At 36.6% G+C, this 22,514-nt stretch overlaps 1 protein-coding gene across 17 annotated transcripts in view; it reads right to left on the bottom strand.

Moving 5' to 3' along the window:
• The window catches only part of ArfGAP3 (ADP-ribosylation factor GTPase activating protein 3), a 199,223-nt gene that overhangs the window by 28,012 nt on the left and 148,697 nt on the right, over nt 1-22,514 (bottom strand). For 5 of the 17 annotated variants that reach the window (XM_067108903.1, XM_067108900.1, XM_067108905.1 and 2 more), the window contains one exon: nt 10,787-10,812. The exons of the other annotated variants lie outside the window; for them this stretch is intronic. In XM_067108903.1, coding sequence (XP_066965004.1) covers nt 10,804-10,812 — 9 coding nt within the window. In that variant the 3' untranslated portion in view covers nt 10,787-10,803. The remainder of the gene's footprint in view (nt 1-10,786; nt 10,813-22,514) is intronic. 17 annotated transcript variants of the gene reach the window in all.

Below are 22,514 nucleotides of genomic sequence, written 5' to 3' on the forward strand. Positions count from 1 at the left end.
AAAATTTTTTTTTTTAAAAATCACCATAAATCGAAATATTGTGCTAGAGACTTCCCGTTTAATGAAAAATGAAGCTAATTGATTGAATATTACTAGACTGTAAGTGTTTTAGCTTACAATTGCAGTTTTCGACCATTTCGGTCGAGTTAAAGTTGACCGAAAGTCGAATTTTTTCTATTTATCGTGATTTATGTGAAAATATTTCAAAACTGATAAAAGCTACAACCATGAGTTATTTTCTGTTGTATTGTACATGAAATTGCGCACATTTTCATATATAAAACTTTATGTAACTACTAATATAAAACGGTGAAAATATTACGACAACGTGATTTAAAGAATTTCTGAGATGTTCGCCGAGTTACCACAAGAGACATAAGGAAAATGTTTTTTCAAAAATTCACCATAAATCGAAATATTGTGCTAGAGACTTCCAATTTATTGCAAAATGAAGGTAAACGATTGAATATTACTAGAATGTAAGAGTTTTAGCTTACAATTGCATTTTTTTACCATTTCGGTCGATTAAAGTTGACTGAAGGTTGAAATTTTGGCAGTTTTCGTGATTTATGTGAAAATATTTCAAAACTGATAAAAGCTACAACCATGAGCTATTTTCTGTTGTATTCTACATGAAATTGCACACATTTTCATATATAAAAGTTTATGTAACGACTAATGTAAACGATGCAAACATTATGACAACGTGATGCAAAATTTCATTACCGCCTCGCAGACGTAAGAAAAAGTTTTTTCAGAAATTCACCATAAATCGAAATATTGTGCTAGAGACTTCCAGTTTGTTGCAAAATGAAGGTACATGATTGAATATTACTAGAATGTAAGAGTTTTAGCTTATAATTGCGTTTTTTTACCATTTCGGTCGAGTTAAAGTTGACCGAAGGTTGAAATTTTGGAAGTTATCGTGATTTATATGAAATATTTCAAAACTGATAAAAGCTACAACCACGAGTTATTTTCTGTTGTATTCTACATGAAATTGCGCACATTTCCATATATAAAACTTTATGTAACGACTAATATAAAACGGTGCAAACATTACGACAACGTGATGAAAAGAATTTCTGGCGGGACGTAAGGAAAAAGTTTTTTTTCAAAAATTCACCATAAATCGAAATATTGTGCTAGAGACTTCTAATTTGTTGCAAAATGAAGGTAAATGATTGAATATTACTAGAATGTAAGAGTTTTAGCTTACAGTTGCATTTTTACCATTTCGGTCGAGTCAAAGTTGACCGAAGGTTGAAATTTTGGCAGTTATCGTGATTTATATGAAAATATTTCCAAACTGATAAAAGCTACAACCATGGGTTGTATTTTGCTGTATTTTACATGAAATTGCACACATTTTCATATATAAAACTTTATGTAACGGCTAATATAGAACAGTGCAAAAACTACGACAAAATGACGAAAGAATTTCTGAAATTTTCGGCCGAGTTACCGTGCGGGCATAAGAAAAAAGTTTTTTTTTTTTAAATTCACCATAAATTGAAATATTGTGCTAGAGACTTCCAATTTGTTGTAAAATGAAGGTACATGATTGAATATTACTAGAATTTAAGAGTTTTAGCTTACAATTGCGTTTTTCGACCATTTCGGTCGAGTAAAATTTGACCGAAGGTTGAAATTTTTTGTAGTCGACGTACGGTACGTCCACTTGGCACCCAACAGACAATTTTAGTCGACGTATGATACGTCCAGTAGACATTTAAGGGTTAATAATATAATTTCAATGATTAATACAGTAATAGGATAATAGTTTGAGGTATACTTGTTGTAGGATGCTAGTTTAAGGTATACATTTGGTATTTGAACTTTCAAGATAGACAGTTATTAGCGTTTTTAAGAGGGGGTGTTAACAATCTGTGGATTTTAACTATTCACAGGGGGTTGTGGTACGCATCCCCAGTGAATACGGGGGGTCTACTGTATTGGTTTTTTTTTATTGTAGAACTCAATAAAGCAGATATTATGTCTGCTTGTGTCATCCTATTTCTGTCTTTTTCCTCAAAATTTTGGTTGTGGCAAGTATTGGTGATGGGCTGACTGCATCTCTAATATATTGTTATTTTGTCTCAATGGTTTCTTTGCATGGGTACACACATACATAGCTGTGGATTTTGGGGTGTCATTTCAGATTTTTGATGGGGGGGGGCCCAAAGGCGGTTTGGCGAGCGAAGTGAGCCTAATCACCTGGGGTTTTTTTGATTTTGAGCTACTTTATGTGCTTTTTGAAGAACATAAAATAGATAGATAGAAAGATATAACTTAATGCGACAACACACTTGAATTTCAGTAGGAATAATGGAAAACCAGCTGCTGTTACTTCTTGGGGCTTGGTGGGGTGAGGGGGGCAAGTTGAGCCTGGGGGAGGGGATCTTAGAGTCTTGTGGGGGGGCAGTTACCCCCAGCCCCCTAAGTGATGCCCGTGTGGATTTGTTTCTCCATTTCAAGACCCATGCTACAAGTATTTTTTAATGATTCCTTTATCTTTAGGTATGGATGCTCCTCTACTTACGAGCAAGTTATGTCCCGAATGGCTGTTCGTATCTCAAATTTGTTCATAGGTTCCACTTGGTATACGCAAAGTCAATACGTTCATTACTATTTATGTTTTTTCATACTAAAACCCAATACTGGTGTGTTTTTTTATACTAAAACCCAATACTGTATTTTACAGAGTATGTTATTAATACGAATGATATATAAATCCTAAAATTTAACAAATTATGATAATACCTTTAGCACAGTAAAGTATATGTTTGACATGATGGATGATGAGAGGGGGAGAGGGGGTGTGGAATTAGAGGGGTGGGGGTCATCAATGCCTTCTTTGGGAAGGATTTCTTCTGCATCACCTTCTTTGGGAAAGATTGATTCGGCAAGGATTTCTTCATCACTTTCTTCTTCATTTGGGGAGGAAGCAGTCAATGGACTGGATAGCATCACTGATTTTTGCTGCTACTTTTGAGAATCTCAACATTGGGGTCCTGATTCTCAAAAATAGTCAAATGCTTTTTCTATAAGAGAAAACCCCTCAGCCATCAATTTTGTTTCAAACTTCTTGAAGGGAACAAGTTCTTCTTCTGCTTCATGTTGTTCTGTTTTATGCATTTCTTCCAGTTCCATTAAACCCTCATTCATTAACTCCTCTGAATGACTCAAACAGCTCTTCAAAGTCCTCTTCCCCTAAGTCAAGCTGTAACTTTTCACTTGTCAACGAGACTGTTAAGGATTCCCTTTGCCTCCTCTTCTTGATTAAACCCTCTGAAGTCATTTACAAACAGTGGGCATAAGGCCTTCCATGCTCCATTCATGTTTGCATTACCTACCTCACACCATGCAGCATTAATATTCTTCACATACAGGTGTAGATTTTGTAACCTTTCCAGGAGTCATGTAAGGTCACACTAGGTTATTTACCTCCTTTAATGCTTGCCTGAATGAACGGCGAGTATAATGTTTCTTGAAATTTGCTATTATGCCCTGATCCATTGGAAATCATCTAAGTGCAGTGGGTGACCAGGAGCATTATTCAAAATTAAGGGAATCTTGAAAGGAATCCCATTCTCGTGGTAGTGCAGCTTGACTTCGTGAACAAAGTGATGAAAAACCCATTCTTCAAATACAACAAGAGTAACACAGGTATTGCTATTGGATGTCCAGATTACAGGTTGACTCACCGCCAACGGACATGTGATACAAGTTAGCACGTTTTTTGAAACTACGAAACCATCCATGACTTGCAGCAAATGTTTCATCGTCAGAGCTTTCACCAGCCTTAGCCTTCAAGTCATTGAAAAGGGTTTTAGCCTTTTCCTGAATTTGCATAAGGCTAAGTGGTACACATCTTTGTCTCTGATGTTCCAACCAGATACCAAAAATTTCTCCACTTCTACCACCCTCCCCCTTCTCTTCCTTATAATTGTTGACTGCATTGGCACAGCACATTTTGTGTGTTCTACAATTCTTTCTTTGTTCTTTAAAATTGTTTACCACTTTCTAATTTCTTTAAAATTGCCGCTTTTGTTTCCATTGGGATAGCTCACCACTTTTTACCACTACTAATACCATCACTTGCTTTACTCTTGCCATTAGCCACAATAGACAATGGATGCAATAAATATTTCACAATAAAATCACACGAATAAATCGGAGCACAAGAGATGACATCTTAACCACTCGCAGAGGTTTGGGAGTCTGGGACAGCATACTGGCATGTTGGCGTCAGCTATGTTCAGTGTGGGTATCAGCAGAAATTGTAACTAAGCTGCGGCACGTAATGCAAAATTTAAAGGTACGGGTGGCGGACTGAGCACTCCGAACAAATTTTAATTTACGATCATGGTTGTTCATATTTCTAAAAGTACATAAGTTAAAAGTTCGTAAGCAGAGAAGCATCTTATCTTGATTTTCAAATGGAGCCTCTACTGATTGGTTTATTACCTGCAGTGTTTAAAGATAAATTTTGTTTGCTTCTTGCTGCTCTGTATTTTTAAATCTCGTCAGACATATGGATTAATTTCATTATGGTCATTAGTATTTTGTTTTTTATTTTAACGAGAGTTCTTTTGGTCTTTTCTTATTATCTTGAACTTCAGAAATAAGTTACAGCATTCTGCCAGTAAAATGCTGTTGTTCATCATACAGTATTTGGAGAGGAAAGCAGGTTGCAAAATTGGGTAGTTTTATTTCTGATGAATACACTGTATCAGTTACAGAGTATGATGGTAACTGAAATCAGGAATTAAACTTCCATGGAGTTGTCTTTCAGGAAAAAGTCTTCCTCAGTGTTGATCGAGGCCACATTTCACTCAGGCTTGGCTGAGCGTGATCATGCCAAAAGCTAGGGGTAGACTCTTGTTCGTGGTGAATCTTGCTTGTTATATACGAGGTCAGCAGCGGGTCAAATTTAGGCTGCCTTGCTGCTGATTGGCTGAAGAAGAAAATTCGCGCTATTGATTAGCTGGCGAGATTACCTCGTAAGCCAAAAATTTATCGTTGGTGGTCTCGCTGCTGCAGCCTTGCTGAGTGGCAGGGCTGGTGTGGGATGTCATTCTCTTTTATTACCTGGCGAATATGCTGATTAGGCACCAGGTGGCAAGCAGAATCTTGGACATTTTCAAGAGTTTCTCATTCAGGACTGTCACTTCTTGAGGTATCTGGCGCCAGTCTATCAATTGCAGGAGCAACAGGCCACCTAATGCTGGTAGGCAGGAGGAATACCTTTATGTTGTATTTAATAAGGGCTTCTCCTGCTGTATTAAGAGCACCTCTAGCAGCTGTTCCAATTATTTCTGTAGGTATTCATCACTACTGCATTCCTTGTGATGCTAGTATGGTGAGCATCTCATAGTTTTTTATGGTGCCTTCTTGAGCATGACAAGAGATCTTCTTTGCCAGTTTCATGGTGGTCATAGCAATATAGGAGCCAGGACATCCATAGACTGGGCATTTGAATTGGTATACCGCATTAGTCTGTTTAAGAGGATCTGTCGTTAGTGGGGCTGAGTTTTTTTTCATAATCAGGTTTCTTGTGCTGCTGTTTTGATAATAAATGACAAGGTCCAGTCGCATCAATGTCGGCAGTGAAGGCATTGTCTGCGATGATCTTAATGGTACGTTCATCTTCCAGGTATTTAGAGTGCATCCTAGCCTCATAGTAAAGTAGAACACTTCTTTGTGGATTGGGCTACTGCTGCTTGCACTTGTACTGCCAATCCAGTGCCATACATATCTCTTTGTTCATTAGAATATCCATTATTTATAAGTACTTGGGAGATGCAGTCTAACTGTTGGTGCGTGCCCTGCCAAGAACAGTGCTTTAGAGCCCTTCTTACGAAGACTTTGATGGTGGTGTTCTTGTATTTTGAAGGACTCACTATCTCCATTAAGGCAGAGGCCGAAGTTTGTCTTCGTGTGAACAGAGGTCTTCAGGCCATTGTTGGTTTGGCAGACAAGGATGTCAAAGATGGGGAGCTGGCCATTATTACAAAACTCAACTGTGTAGTTTAAAGGGCTGCATCCTAAAAATGTGCAACGGAGCATTTCTATCTCATTCTCATCCTCAGCCTGTACAAATATAATGTGTAAATGCACAGTTTTAGGATGTGAAGGAAAAAATTCAATTTCAAGCCTTTATCAAGAGGTTTAGTGTTAATTATAATGTGACAATTAAGGCCTAAATGAAGTAGGGCGTCTTGGTCGGGGGTAGGTTCGTAGTCAGTGAGGTTGACACCATTAAGTGTAACAAGCTTCCAAGTGATGGCTCTCAACCACTTCTTTTGGTCCTTCTCTCGCAGATGGCTAAGGCAGGCCATGACGTTCTCCGGGTAACATATTGTGTGGCAGGGGGCTCTCTCTTCATGGGTTCATCTTCATCATGGCCCTCTCCTTCAGAAACACCAGGGGGCCTGCTTCAGGGTTGTCTTCTGCAATATCGTCCTTGGGACCATGATGAAGATGAACCCAATAAAGAGACCTACCCCTACAACATTCTTTGTTACCCAGAGAACATCATGGCCTGCCTTAGCCACCTCTGAGAGAAGGACCAAAAGAAGCAGTTGAGAGCCATCTCTCAGAAGCTTGTTATCCATAATGGTGGTAAGCTGAGATTACAGCAACTGAGACAAGAATATGTCAACCTTACTGACTAAGAACCAAGACCAAGATGGCCTACTTCATTTAGGCCTTAATTGCCACAATAAAACTAAGCCTAAACCTCTTGATAAAAGGCTTAAATTCAAGTTATTACTCGACTCAGTACAACTAAATTCAAGTTATTACCTGACTCAGTACAACCACATAACAGTCACCACCTTATCTGCACCACAGACTCTCTACAGCCCCTACTCCAGGGGTTCCCAAACTGGGGTACATGTACCCCCAGGGGTACATTTGCACGTCTCAGGGGGTACATTTGGTCTGAATGTTTCGGATAATAATAAAAAGGTATGTACTGTATGTGCTGGATCAAAATATAAATTACCTTAGTAATTGCATTATTTCTGTTATCACCATTTAAGATACCTATGTAATCTACACATGCAGACTCCATAAATTTAAAATATCAAAATATTAAAATGCTCTTTTTTAATATTAAGCTTAATTTTTAGTGTTAGGGGTACATGGGAACCTATAAAAAAAGCCCAAGGGGTACCGAGGAACAAAAAGTTTGGGAACCTCTGCCCTACGCCTTGGTGAAGCCCTCACTAATAACATCATCATCTTCTTTTAACGTGCTTGTTTTCCCATTTGTATGGGATAAATAACATCATCACCCACCAAATGACAGAAGCTGCCAAAGAACTTAGCAACAGAAAGACATCACTGTGCACCAGGCAGATAAAACAACAGCCTTCGTCTTGGTTAATATATCCAAATAGCATCAAAAGCTCAATGAGATTCTGTCTGATCAGATGAAGTTTGAGTGCCTTACTAAGAACCCTGAAGACGACATCAAGAGAGAGGCAAATAGAATAACTTAAATCATCAGTCATCAATGCAGCTGCTAATGACACACAGACCTCCTGTCCATCACTGGAGACCACGGTTTAGAGTACACGTATGGGAATGTCAAGACCCATAAACCTGGGAACCCTTTACTCCCTATCATCAGTCCAATGAAATTCTCACACCTTATGCCCAAACACCACAGCCTCCATTCATCAGTGGAATTCTTAGAAAAGATCAAGGGCACCTCTGGAACTGGAACTATTACCTCTCTGGATGTCAAATCCTTGTTTACCAACATTCATATAGATGAAACCATCAGTCTAATTATTAATCGTGTCTGCAGGGATCCCTCCATACCCCAGTTAAATATCCCTGAAGGGTCACTACAAGCCCTCCTTGAAATATGCAGAAAAAAGGTCCATTTTTCCACTTACAAAGGCCACATGTACAGGCAATGGGCTCACCTTCAGGCGTGCTTTCACCAACTTTTATATGGGAGCAGTAGAGGAGCTGGTTATCCCCAGACCCAAAAACCACGCATCTACTCATGTTACATTGATGACATATTTGTATAGGCTGAGGACAAGAATGAAGTAGAAATGCTCCGTTGCACAATTTTACAATGCAGCTCTTTAAAACTAAACAGTTGAGTTTTGAACAATGGCTAGCTCCCCTTCCCTGACATCCTTGTCTGCCAAACCAACAACAGTCTGAAGACCTCCGTTGACATGAAGACGATGAACCTCGACCTCTGCCTTAACAGAAATAGTTGAGTGTCCTTCAAGACACAAGACCACCACCATCAAAGCCTTCATAAGAAGAGTTTTAAAGCACTGTTCTTCCTGTCAGGGCATGAACCAAGAATTAGACCGCATCTCCCAAGTACTTACAAATAATGGATACAGTCGACCCGCAAATATTCGTGGCTCAGGATCGCAGCTCCACCTATTGGGGGATTTTTTCGTCGAGCAATACTGTATTTTCATGTTATTTTCGTGGCTTAATTCATTTTTTAAGATAAAAATGTATTAATTTTCAAATATTAATACTGATGTCAACACAGCAAAATATCAATAAAATGTATTTTTTTAAATGCATATTTAAATATTTCTTAATTCTTAACTCAGAGAGAGAGAGAGAGAGAGAGAGAGAGAGAGAGAGAGAGAGAGAGAGAGAGAGAGAGAGAGAGAGAGAGAGAGAGAGAGAGAGAGAGAGAGAGAGAGAGAGAGAGAGATATGTATACCTGGGGAAAGAAACAGGTTTGCAAGCTTTGCTCGGGTAATACACCAGTTGTCACCCCTCCTTATAATGGATCCTTATAAGAGGGACCTCCTTATAGTGAACCCTTCCAGTGGCTACACCTCCCTTAAACCAGTTTTTTCCCCTCGTTATAGCACCTACACCTATGCCGCTCAAAAATGATATTGCATTGGTATTAAAGTGATACTGAAATATTAAATTATTACTGTTAAGTGTTCTAGGATGATAGTTTAAGGTATACTGTACTTGGTGTTTGAACTATCAAATTGGCATCCGAACAATTTGATACAAAGATAATTTGGTGCCAGACAAATCACTAACAGAAGGCTTTTAAATAAGTTACTCATTATGGCCAAAGGCCAAGCTCTGAGGCCTGTCAAGTCATTCATTACTGAAAGGGAAATTGATGGTAAGGTTTTAAAGACGAAACAGGAGGAAAACCTCTCAGTTGCACTAGATAACAATATTTAGAGGGTGGAAAGTCAGATGGAAGAAAAAGAATATGAATGGAGGTACATTAAAAGAAACAAGAGAGGTCACAGGTAGGGGCCGAAGGGATGCTGCAAAGACCCTTGAGTAATGAGATATGAGACAATTATTCTAAGTCAAGTGGTGGTGACCCATTCATTTGTATATTTTCTGAATATTTTAAAGTATAGCATTGTTAATGTGGTCAATTATTTTCTAAAATGAATTTTAGTATCAGTTATCAGCCCATGAGGTATAGAATGGCCACTTGCAATTTTGTAAATCTGGAAGAGTGAAGAAATTGGTCGATAACAAAAACTTTGTTTACCATAAACATAGAGAAAATGCTGGTGATTCAAAAATATACTGATGTTGTGCAAATCGCTCGTGCAAAGCTCAACTTCATACAGATGAACATTTTGAATGATAATGAAGCAATATATATACATTGTGTTTGCGTTTATCTTTTTAGTAATATTAGTGGTACCGAATTGTCCTAGTGCCATTAAAACAGGCAGTTATAAGCATTTTTTTATGGGGTCTTTGGTGTTTCAACAAATTAAAAAGGAAGTTATAAGCGTTTTTAGAGGGGTGTCAAGTATTCGAGGATTTTAGCTATTCACGGGTGGTTGTGGTCCCTATCCAACCAATGAATGCCGGGGTTTAATAAACAAGTCAATAAAGATATACGTATGGCACTGGACTGGTAGTACAACAACCACGAGCCACCGCAGCTCGATCCACAAAGAAGTGTTCGACTTTTACTATAAGGTAAGGATGCACTCTAAATACCCGGAAAATGAGCATGCCATTAATATCATCACAGACAATGTCAAGTTGAACAGCTCAGTTGGAAAAGGATGGCAAAAAGCCACCCAGCTGCACAAAAAGGGATGATGCCAAGAAACAGAACCTCGAGTATGATATACACCATGAAAGGCAAACTTTAGACAGAACCCATTACAATATACCACTTCCCAAGAAGCAAGCTGTTTGTTGTTATCATGTTGACATAAATGTGCTGAAAAATAATTATTCTTGTTTGCATCAAACCATCAATAAAAGCTAAAAAATTACTTTACTAAGTCAGTTTCAACATACTCCAAGATTTAAATACAACACCAAAGTCTTTTTTTACCCATTCCAATTGACCAGGCAATTCTACTTCAGTAATGTGCTGTGAAAGACAAAACTATACAGTGCATAAGCAATGGAAGTAACTCACATGGCTCAAACAAAACTTACTTCGCAATATTTTATTTACAACACAAAAGACAGAAAAATATTTTGACTTTAGTTCTAATATACAAACATGTGCTACTGTGCTTTGCTTTGTATACTGATGACATAAAACAATGAAAACCATAAATTTTGGGCCGAAGTTCATCTCCAAAAGAGTAGCTTTAATACTAGACTTGAAAAAATGAAAGCTAAAAGAGAAACCTTCAAAATGATGTAATCACCTTCACAAGAAAATTCCCAGCCTTTCAAACCTTCACCAATTACAACAAAGTTTAAAATAAAAACAAGTACATGCACAAAGGTCGTTAAACAGCATTTCTTTAAACATGATACTTACTAAGATTAAGTCATTCATCATTTTCTCTGGAGGGTAGAAAAAATGGTTATGTGTTAGTGTTGATACCATTAACAACATACAGCGCATGTAAATACTGGTGTGCACATACGATATTCTATATCCAAATTTTGTATTTCTTTGAGTTTGCAAAATATCAAGCTCTCTTGTCAACAGAAACAAGTGATTACTACAAAATAAATAAATACCAATACCTAAAACAACTACTGTACTATAAATGGTCAACACTGCTGACAATCAATCTGATTTTATCACTATCAAAATCTGCTCATACCTATTAACATGAGAACTTGATTGCATTAACCCTTTCACTGCGGAGAATGACTACAGTTTCCTTAGATCACTGAGTCTTTGCTGCGGAAAAAGACTTTACTCCGTGCCATGTAAGAAATTTTTTGCTAAGAGCCTTTTGCAGATGACATATTTGGCTTCTACATACTGCAATCTGTTGCCGATTTTATGGACTACTCACTCTCTGAAGCATTCTTCATTCTTCTCTCAGTCATTCGTTGATTTTGCTAAGTTTTTGTTATTATAACCTTGTGTCAAAATGAAATTATGATATACTGTATACCCATATTTTACGATAGCAGTGCACGTATTTTGCTACATAAATCAATGTTATTCATAGATTTATCGTAATATCATGCTAGCCAAATTCCCTTTAGCGAAAGTGAGTTTGTTTACATTATGATTTGAAGGGTTGCCATGACAATTACACAAATATATACGTATTTCATCATAAATGAAGTTCAAAATGACACAGATAATGGTGTTTCCAGATATTAATATACATACATATATACTCATGTAATGTTCGATATTTAAAGACCAATTTTACGGCCTAAAATATTGGGGTAGAAAATTACATGAGGTATAGTTTTGGAAAAGTGCAAGATTTTGGGGCTAGGTTAAGCCTAGGCTTTGGGTTTCCTGACAATGGGAGTCAACAAAGTAGCATTTCCTTCCACTGATGTTGACAAACTTTTTTTTTTGTATAATACGTAAAGACAATAAATACAAATATTGTTTTACTTATCTGAGAATCTTTTATTATTGTTATGTTGTTTCTATATTTATGGCTATTCTAGGCTATAATAAGTGTAGCCTACATTTCCTGAGTGTAAACAAGTATTAGTTGCCATTGTATTTCATCAGCTGATTTCTTTTCACTTACGATTCACAAAGAATTGTCCTTTTTTTTTCTTTACGTAAAAAAGATGTGGTAAATTCAAACTGAAAAGTCATGCGATACATTTGTACAATGGCACTTTAGTTAAACTTTCATTTTTCTTCCTCCAATCATGAACACTCTTTTCTGATAAGCCATATTTGCTAGCAGCTTGCACATAGTTGCTTGCTTCAGTAAAAGCAATCACTTGCGGTTTAAATTTAGCAGTAAACTTCCTGTATGTATTTGACAACATACTGATGGGTATTGAGTAAAAATGTTTTGAAAACTTTTGATATAAGAAACAGTAACTGGGCAACCGAGTTAAAAATATAGTGGAATTGGGTAGAGAGAGATTAAAGAATAGAAATGAATGGTTATTATACTGTTTGCTAGTTTTAGTGGTTGAAGAGAGATTAAAGAATAGAAATGTATGATCATTATACGAGGGTAAGTCAAAAGTTCCAGGAAAAAATTGTTGAATGATGTATTTAAAATGAAAACAACCCAAATGGTAAACAATTATCTGTGATATCCATATAGACTTGTTACCTCAGTCATCCTCTTGCTACCGTGGTGTTAACATTTTCAGTGAAAAGTAACTTCTTGAACCCATGGAAAATAAAAATTTTGAGATAAGAGCTAACATCAAGTTCTGACCAAAACTTGATTGGAAACCAGGAAAATTATTGAAGCTTTGCAACAAGTTTATGGAGATTCTTCTCCATCTAAATCAGTTGTTTATGATTGGATAAAGTGATTTAAGTTCGACTGCAAAAATGAAAGAATTGTGGCTTTGGTGCAGAATCTAGTGGATGAAGATCGTTTGATTACTATCGATATGATAGCTAATGAAACTGGGATTCCCATGGTTCCGCATTTTCAATTTTAAATGAAAATCTTGGTTTGAGTAAACTTGCAGCACGTTGTCCCAAAGCGTTTAACTGCATCAAAGAGCTGAACTTTCTCTTGCAGTTCTAACGATTGAATCAAATGAATCAGAGTTTTTTGACCGATTGTTACTGGAGATGAAACTTGATCCATCAATATGACCCAGAAAGTAAAATTCAATCAAAGCAATGGTTACCAAGAGGTTCAGCTGTGAAGTTCACAGTGGCGAGATCTGCCCAGAAGGTTATGGCAACAGTGTTTTGGGACTCCAAAGGAGTGATTTAGATTGATTTCCTTGAAGGACAAAAACAATCACCGGAACTACTACAAATGTTTTGCAAAAACTGAAGACTGCATTGGCTAAAAACGTCTGAGAAAGTTGCACTTTAGAATTTTGTTCCATCATGATAACGCTCCAGCACATTCATCAAGGGTTGCAAGAAGTCCTAATGAAATTTAAAACTCTTCCACATCCTCCTTATAGTCCTGATCTTGCTCCTTCAGATTTTTTCCTGTTCCCAAAACTCAAGGAACACTTAAGAGGAGTCTGGTTTGAATCTTTGGATGCTGCTAAACATGCAGTTTCAACATGGTTTAATAGAAAGGCCCCAAATTTCTACAAAGAAGGGTTGCAGAGGTGGAAACAGCGCCTTGAAAAAGTGTATAGAGTTAGATGGTAGATATGTAGAAAAATGATGTTTGAATTTCCTTAAATAAGGAGTATATTGAATTTTTCCTGGAACTTTTGACTTACCCTATACTGTTCACTAGTTACAGTGGTTGCTTGGCAAGCTTTCGGTAGTTATGACAAAACGACTGTAAACAAAGAAGGTTGGAAGTTTTTTCTTTTGTTTATTATAGTTAATTCTAATGATCTGAAATGAGTATACAGTATACTGATTTTATATACATTTTCTAGGCATATTATAAGCTTTTAGCCTCTCAGTTTAACTCAATTTTTACATGTCAGATTCTTAGACTAGACTACGGTACTAACTGCTAACACAGCCTAGGCTACCATCATGTTTTGATTCCAAATACTGTAAATAACAACGTACCCTAGGCTTATTGCCAGAATCAAAACTCGAACATTACATGGGGTATATGCTAAAATCCTAATATATGCAGTAAAAAATGGAGGTCGAACATTACATGGAGTCAAATATTACACATGTATATATGGTATTTACTTAATTAAATGAATAATAATCAAATGACAAGCAAATTTAGAGACAAGAAGCTTCATTTCCTAAACCATAAGTTTTGTTTTGTCAATCGGTCCCTTCTTTTTTTTTTTTTTTTAGGATATATGAGTTAAAATTTGTGACTAAATTCTTGTTTTTCAACTGAGCAACCTCAAATTTATTAATAAATTACAACATTTAATATACTATTGGCAAAATACTTAAAAATGGCTTTGTTTTTATTAGTCAGCTGACTTTGTCCTTTTAATTTTTCCCTTTAACTCTGGGTGTAGCCTAACCTCAGTAATTAATTTTTTTTTATAGGTATAAGATGGCCTCCACTTCTCGTCAAGTATCTTTGGAAGAAATTTATGACATTTTATTTGGATCTGATTCAGAATTTGGATCTGATACTGACAATCCTATGCCAAATGATGATCATTATGATGATACCACTGATGAAGATGATAAGGATGAAGATGTCACAGCAACATGCTCATCAACCACAGCTGATGTAACAAATTCATTGTATTGGAATAAAATTAATTATAATAATAGTCCCACTAAATTAGGTAATGTTTTTAATTACACAGCCTCTCATAAGGTAATTAATTTTGAAAACTTAAATCTGTATGAGTGTTTCACAAGATTTTTTCAAGAAAAAATTTATGAACATGTTGCAAAAGAAACTAATAAGTATTTTAAATCAATGACAGTTACAAAACAACCTTTGCCAAAATGATCAAAATACCACCTGTGGTCAGATGTAACTGCTGATGATATAAAAGCTGTTGTTGTTATTGAAATAGCAATGGGTATACTTCATAAACCCACAAGTGAGAGTTACTTTAGAGAAAGTAGGTTTTTATTCGATACTCCTGGATTCAGATGAGCGTTTTCAAGGGGGCTATTACCTTTATTAAAGTAGTTTAACCAGACCACTGAACTGACTATCAGCTCTCATAGGGCTGGCCTGAAGGATTTGGATGAAATGACAGGTCTAGGAAATATAGTTGCTTAGATCAGCTATTCATTTTAATGAAAATGATCAGAAAGATGGAAATGATAGGCTTTCTAAGAATAGGCCAGTATTAGATATGGTACAAGATTTATATGGGAAGTACTATGTTAGCAATAAAGAAATCAGTATTGATGAAAGAATTATAAAATCTAAAGGTAGGCTATTTTTCAAACAATATTTACCATCAAAGCCTTCAACTAAATGGGGAATAAAGATATGGTCAATGACAGATGCACACACTGGTTACCTCCTTAAATTTAATATACTGCATATTTTCGTGTATAATACGACCTTTAGATAAGACGAGGTAAAAACTTACAACAAATTATCATGAATTTATCTCGTATCTGTAGTATAAGACGAGTGCTAAATTACAAAACCATATGTGTATAGGCTAGCAATTGCAACAACAGGTATCTTATGGAATGTTGGTTATGTAAAGATGTTATTACAAATGCCATTTTACTTACCGAATCCTTAGAAATTTAAAATACTGTATATACTCGCATATCATGAGACTTTTGAAGACCTACTTTTGAAGCTAATTTTAAGGGGGTCGCATCATACACAAAATATAAAATTAGTGTGTAATATTCATATATTAGCATCATACTATAAAATACAAACATAACAAATATACATCTTTTCCATGGATCTTTTAACAAGTTATGCTTCACTTCACCATACCCAGTAATACTGCATGTATTCCCATATTACTACTTGTATTATAAAATACAAACGTGACGATCATGGATCTTTTAACAAGTTACAGTATGCTTTACTTCACTGTATCCTGTAATATTGCATGTTTTGCATATTACTAGTTGTATTATAAAATACAAACATAGCAATCATGCGCCATTCGCATTGTTTAGGTTTTCGTGAACATGGACAACGATACCTTCCATGAATTTTTGTTTCGGCATCAATTCAATTTCCATTTAAAGATAACCATGAGGTAAGCTTTCGTCCTGTTTGCCAAACACGTTAAAACAACAGTAAAATGTGTTCTTTCATGCCCAGTAGTTTTGATTGAAATACTTTTCTCTCCAACCTTACTTACAGTCGAGTTTGATGGCATATCAGAGTTTATGAGTTTCATCCAAGTTGGCAATGCATGATAATTTATAGTCATTAGCGCTTGAACATTGTTTGTTTCTCAGCTTCAGCTACAACTTGCAGCTTAAATTTAGCAGTTTGTTTTCTTGCGATCTTTTCTCCATAGCAAATAAGGGTATAATGTAAAATATATATCAGTCCTATTCTACTTAACGTCATTTGTAACATAACTACAGTAATTGTTTACTATCATATGCTGGTTGAAATGCAAGAAAAACAGCTGTTATCTGACTTGCTTGTTCATAGCCACGACCTAGCAAAACACTTGTTTCTCGTTCGGTTGTTTATGGCTGTACTCATTTACTCAACGAGTATAACGTAACTAACAATACTTTTATCATTCGTTTTTTCTTTTTTTTTAACTTATTTACCTAGATGATGGGATAAAGAGATGGAGGTTAGTCCGCAGTAATCTGGTCTCTGAAAAATGGAACTCGCATGATACACGAGATATGTGATAAAATCATTTTTTATGGGTGAATATTTGGGGGTCACATAATGCGCGATATCGCATGTTACCGAGTATATACAGTAAACGAAATGACAAAGTCGATTCTATATCATGTTTTTCCTGCACACGTCGCCTAAAAGGGGAAACCATTGTTTTGTTTATGTTTCATTGCCAATCATAAGCAACCCCTAACAACAATACGATAAAGTATGATAATTATTGTACATAATTATCGTTCGTATGACTGAATTGTTCTAAACAGTTACAAACAGCCTGAATTTTTAGTGAAAAATTAATATTATGTTATCCTAAATATTATGGCTACCGTACTTACACTTAGTGGAGCGGGATAATGGGAAAACGGTGCAAATGGTGATACAAGCAACAGATTAGGCATGAGAACTCTTATTACCCCATAAATGAAAATCAACCTCCAGCCACCTCAATATTTGGCTATTTCCAAGATGGCTGACACTTTTCCAAAATAGCTGCAAATTTGCTGTATATTTCAAATATTTTCATTTCATAAGCCTATAAAAGTTGCATACTGTCCATATAATGATCGAGAATTCTTACTGTCATGAAGAGATAAAGTGAACCCATCTTTCCAGTATGGCCACCACACGAACATCATATTTCCAAAATGGCTACCAAAGATAAAAAGGTATGTATCTCCTGAGAGAAACCAATATGTTTTGTGTATCAATTAGTTTTAGCAAGTGCAGCTAAGTCCAGATTTGTAGCACTTGCACCTGCCATGGCATTCCTTTTTGCAGCCACACTGATTCAATTCTTGGCAAGATTTTGCTACTATTGGTAAATCTGTCCAACACAGAAACCAGGTGCCATCAATCTGTTGCCATCCCCAGTGTCTTGGACTGGGCAAAACTGGATGACATACTAAAGACTGGCACCAAATGTGCCCTGCTTGAAAGGCAGCTCTCTTGCAATGCTCTCTTAAGAGCAGCCCTTGTAGGGGGAATGCAATATTAAGCTCTTAGCTTTCTTGCAAAGAGATCAAGTCTAGCCTCATTTACATTTTTATACGAACTGCTTCTGTCGTACATTAGCACCACGAACTCTTCAATAATTTGCAGGTCTTCATTTTCTACAGCTGCTGGTGCTGAACTTAATTTGGTGAAGGTGGGTGTGGCATGCTGAAACACAGTCCATGTTTGCCATGCAGACTTCTTCCATTCTCCATGAAAGGCAGACACCATGTCACACCCGCTAAATGCATGGAAAAGAAGGGCTGAGGTTTTTGGTCCCACGGCTGCTGCAATTTCACGGATGGGTATCCACCATGTCTTTTCTTCTACCAAATTTAATCCATAGTTTGTCCAAACCAGTTTTTTCTATGCTAGATACTGCTATGATGACAACGTTCAGTGTCTATACTACATATGATTGCACTTGAAATATCTTCATGTTTTGCAGCATATGCAGCATGCAAAAGGACTCTAGTATCTGGCTCTTCATGAATGCAACCTTGTAGGTCAGCAGTGTATTGTTCAGCTTTGCTACAAAGTGCAGCACCCCCTTTAGTGGCAATTATGCATGATGTATCATCTGCTTGAGATAAAATGATTGTGTCTGCCAAATAAGTAAATAGTTAAGTTTTCTTGTACTTTTTCTGTACTTTGTTCCACTTTGGATGATTTGGGCCAAGTTTCTGTCCTCACCCTTTTCATCAGCGCTTGGATGATGAAACAGAGATATGCCTGTCCCATGGAAGGATGTTTGTGCAGTTGTGGCACTTGGATTATGGTCCAGATTGTCAACAGCACAAGTTGTAAAGCGCCCTTTTCTTAGTGTAGTGGGACAAACTACTTCTTCCTCCACAGCCCTTGTTATAACTGCTTCTCCTAACCCTTTAGTCAATTCCAGAACCTTATCATAGCTGATGCTGATTCCACGGTGATGGAATGTATCAATTAATTGATGCTTCCTGGTTTTTGCAAAGACCAGGAGACCAATATATATTGGAAACAGAGGTTCTCTTGACTTGGAATGTCTGGAGAATGTTGAAGATGCTGGATTCTTTCGACAGTTGAAGTGCAAAAGTTGTGCTAAAGCTAGATCAGTAGATGATGTTCCATATTTAAGTTGGGATTTTATATCGTCACCATTTTGTAGCACACTTACAAATTCCAACAAACTTGGTGGCACAGATTCTCTTCTAGTGTCTGCTGTTAAGGTTCCATCAAATTCTATCTCAGGTTCAAGCATCTGTTTCCTCAATATCTTAGCTGCTTTGGCCACGATTAGTGCATCATTGCAGTCACATGCTGTGGCTATGGCTTCTCCCATTTTCCTTTTGTTGGCAAACCAAATTTCTCTTCCCTTTTTAAAGTCCTCCAGTTCTGGGATGCGGGTAAGTATCTGTTCTTTCAACAGTGTTCGGTGCACAAAGGAAGCATCAACATTTAGCTGTTCCGGTCTTTGTTTGTACAAATCATAAAGTTCTACCACTGTAAAATAGCAGCACCCATCTGTAGTCAACTGCTTATCTCTTATGTACATCTCAGTCTCAGCAAAAGCATGGGCACATGCCTTTTGTCTGTACTGTACATATCTCCAATTTTCTGGGAATTTAGCCAGGCCCTTTCCCTGTTGTACACACCTGTCAGACAAGATGGGTGATACATATGGTCCTGAGAAACAATATCTCCAGCACTAAGCTTGGCCAAAAGCTTCTCATCTAGTAGGTTGGTGGCACATTGTTGCAGCTTTTCATGTAAAGGCAATGTCATGGCCAATCGTAAATCCTTGATTGGTGCTGGTTGGTCACAAATAAAGCATATTCCTTCTTTCTCAGTCTTAGATTCTTCTGCATCTTCTTCATCTGCCTTCTGGCTACTACGTGTGAATTTTGCTGATGGGCATCATCATCATCTTTCGTCTTACACAATGACTTCCTTTTCCTTTCTAGTTTTGTTGTTTTGAACTTCAGGACACATGATTCATGATATGTTGCTTTGTTATTTTCAAAGGTCTCCAGAATTCCATCACCTTCATCAAGCCTTTTGGGATGAAATGGTATAGGCATTGCATTTAACTTATAGAATTCAGGAATGTTTGCAGCAAGGGTAACATAGCCAGCACCAGATGCATCAACTAGTCTTTCACGTGTGTCCTCTTGGCACAAGGAACAAAGCTTCCAATTAGTCATACTATCTCCCTTCAGGAAAGATGTTGACTTCCAAGACTGTCTTGCCATTGCTTTTGTTCTACAGGCTGAGGGTTTATCCTTTTACCACCTAAATAAAATATATGCACTTTCAGATATGGGATACAACTAGGCTCAGATATGTCATAATCCTACCCCTAGCCCGATCATTCATCCAATGCTATTTATTTCCCATGTGATCTGTACACTATCTAGAAGACTAAAGCCCAATCTTCCTTGGCTCGGCTCTCCCACGCTGGCACATCCTGTCAATTCAGGTGCAGCTGTTTAACTTTGAAGTGGGGCTAGCTAAACAGCATTTGGGAAACTAAAAACAAATCTCTGCCATTAGCTAGCACTGAACCCCATGCTGAGTTTCACAGCTTTAGTGTCAACCAGTATGCCTGGTAGTACACTGACACTACACTATTACACTTTTACATTAATCTTAATACCCATTTTTTCTATATGAGGATCAAAATTAATTAAATGGGGATTGATTTCTAATCTACAAAAAATGAACTGATCAGGCTGAAATTACCCCAAATCCATGTATTACCCAACCTTCAGCCTCATATATGAGCTAAGTACCAATTTTTGGCATTTTGGCAGACATTTTTTATATAGTGACAGCCATCTTGGATATTTCTATGCAGAGAAATTATGTATCTAGATATATAAAGGCTTGTTTTTAATATTTTTTAATATAAACTGGGAGTGACTTAGGGATTTGAATGTGATTAATCAAATACCAATACAGTATTCAAATATCCACAGGACACCATTTTGAAAACCTGTCAGCCATCTTGGAAAATGGCAAAATTTTGTGTGGCCAGAGGCTGATAATGAGACCATGGGACAAGAAGAATAGTCGAGCCAAGTTTCATGCTTGTATCATCATTTGCAATTTTCCCCTATTTTTTTGTAGTTACCTGCTCCATTAAATACATTACCGAAAGATAAAGGTTGCTATGAGCGCAACAATAACTCAATATTTACATTTTGTCAGCTGGCTGGCCTTGCATAGATCAAAGTTGATATCATTGATATGGAATTACTCCTTGAATAGGCTATTTTTATGAAGATATGCCAATAATATATTAAGGTAAAATGGTTTTATTACCTTTAATATCAATTTATTTCATAATGTGAACCTTTTCATGTATGTTGGTGGTTATCGCACCGAGGCCAAGGCTAGCCTACCGATAAACATCACTTAGAATTAAAGGTTTGATTTTTAGAATGGTAGTATAAGACGACACCCAATTTTTAGGGGTGAAGTTTATGATTTAAAGGTCATCCCTATACACAGAAATATACAGTATATACTGGGAAGGACTCTGCATGTCAGCCATCAGAAGGGTTGGGCACTCATGTTGTTCTGTCTTTGTTAGGGGGTTATGAAAACAAAGGTCATATTATTTACATGGACAGTTTTTATAGCAGTGTGTCCCTTTATGACAAACTACTTCAGAAAAAACTTTAGCTTGTGGAACAGTTAGCATGAAAAGGAAGGGTCTACTAGCTGATATGAAACAATAAAAGTGAAAAAGGGAGCTTTGCCAGTAACATGAGTGAGAAATAATGGTGAAATGCTTGCCTGTTCTTGGCAAGACACAACCAGGGTTAATTTGCTGTCTAGCTTTGGAATAGTAGGTACATATAAAGTGAAAATTCATTCAAAGACGGGTGACAAAGAAACTGACAAGCCCTGTGTTCATGTGGAATATAAGTACAATAGTATGTGGGGGGAGTTGATAAGTTTAATCAACTTTGCTCAACATATCCTTACAAAAGAAAGATCCAGAAATGGTAGCAACCCATTTGGCACGTTATTATAGTTATAATATTCAGAATCCCACTGCTAAGCTTCATCAAAAAAATTCAGGGAAAAAATTATTAACACTTTGTTAGAAAGGTATAAGGGAGCAAAACTCAAAGAAGGGGTAGATATTCAAATCCTATGGAATCTACATTAACTGAAAGGTATTTTCCAGCACAGTATATTGACGAAAGCCACAAGTCCCCAAAGTACTGTATGTTTTGTCTTGCCAAGGAATTGCTTGAAGAAAGGTAAAGGAGAGTGTAAGAGAAAGCAAACAACCTATTTTTGTGAACAATGTATTGAAAAGTCACTTCTTTGTATCATTCCATGTTTTGAGACATATCATAACCTATAAAGTGCACAAAAAGTGTTGCCAGTGTGGAAAATAATGTGTGAGGCATTAACGAACTAGGTAAAGGATTGTCAGTGAAATTAATAGTCATCTAAGAAAATAAATTTTTGTGATTTTTCTTAATTTTTACCCTTTTATCAAATAATTCAAGTCAGAAAATTATATATCCTAGCAAAAATAATGATATATCCTAGCAAAAATAATGCTAAAATCTAAAAATAGAATGGTTCTTGAACACACAAAAAATGGTTTCAATAAATCTTAAGCATTTTTAATTTTTTAGTAAAAATTTACACAATGCTGTGAAACGTACGTATTCGCTAATCCGCAGTGAAAGGGTTGAAGCACTGTGCTTGCAAATGACTTAAAGTTTTTGTTGGTTAGTCATTAGAGGTATACAAGATACACTGATGGGCAGCAACACAACCTACAAATCCCTCAAAGATCACAGATCAATACACTTGTGATATAACCAATTATATGGCATTCCAATCTTATGGTAACTTCATATACATAAACTGGGCTTC

The sequence above is a fragment of the Macrobrachium rosenbergii genome, chromosome 9, assembly GCF_040412425.1.
Source record: "Macrobrachium rosenbergii isolate ZJJX-2024 chromosome 9, ASM4041242v1, whole genome shotgun sequence".
Taxonomy (NCBI): Eukaryota; Metazoa; Arthropoda; class Malacostraca; order Decapoda; family Palaemonidae; genus Macrobrachium; species Macrobrachium rosenbergii.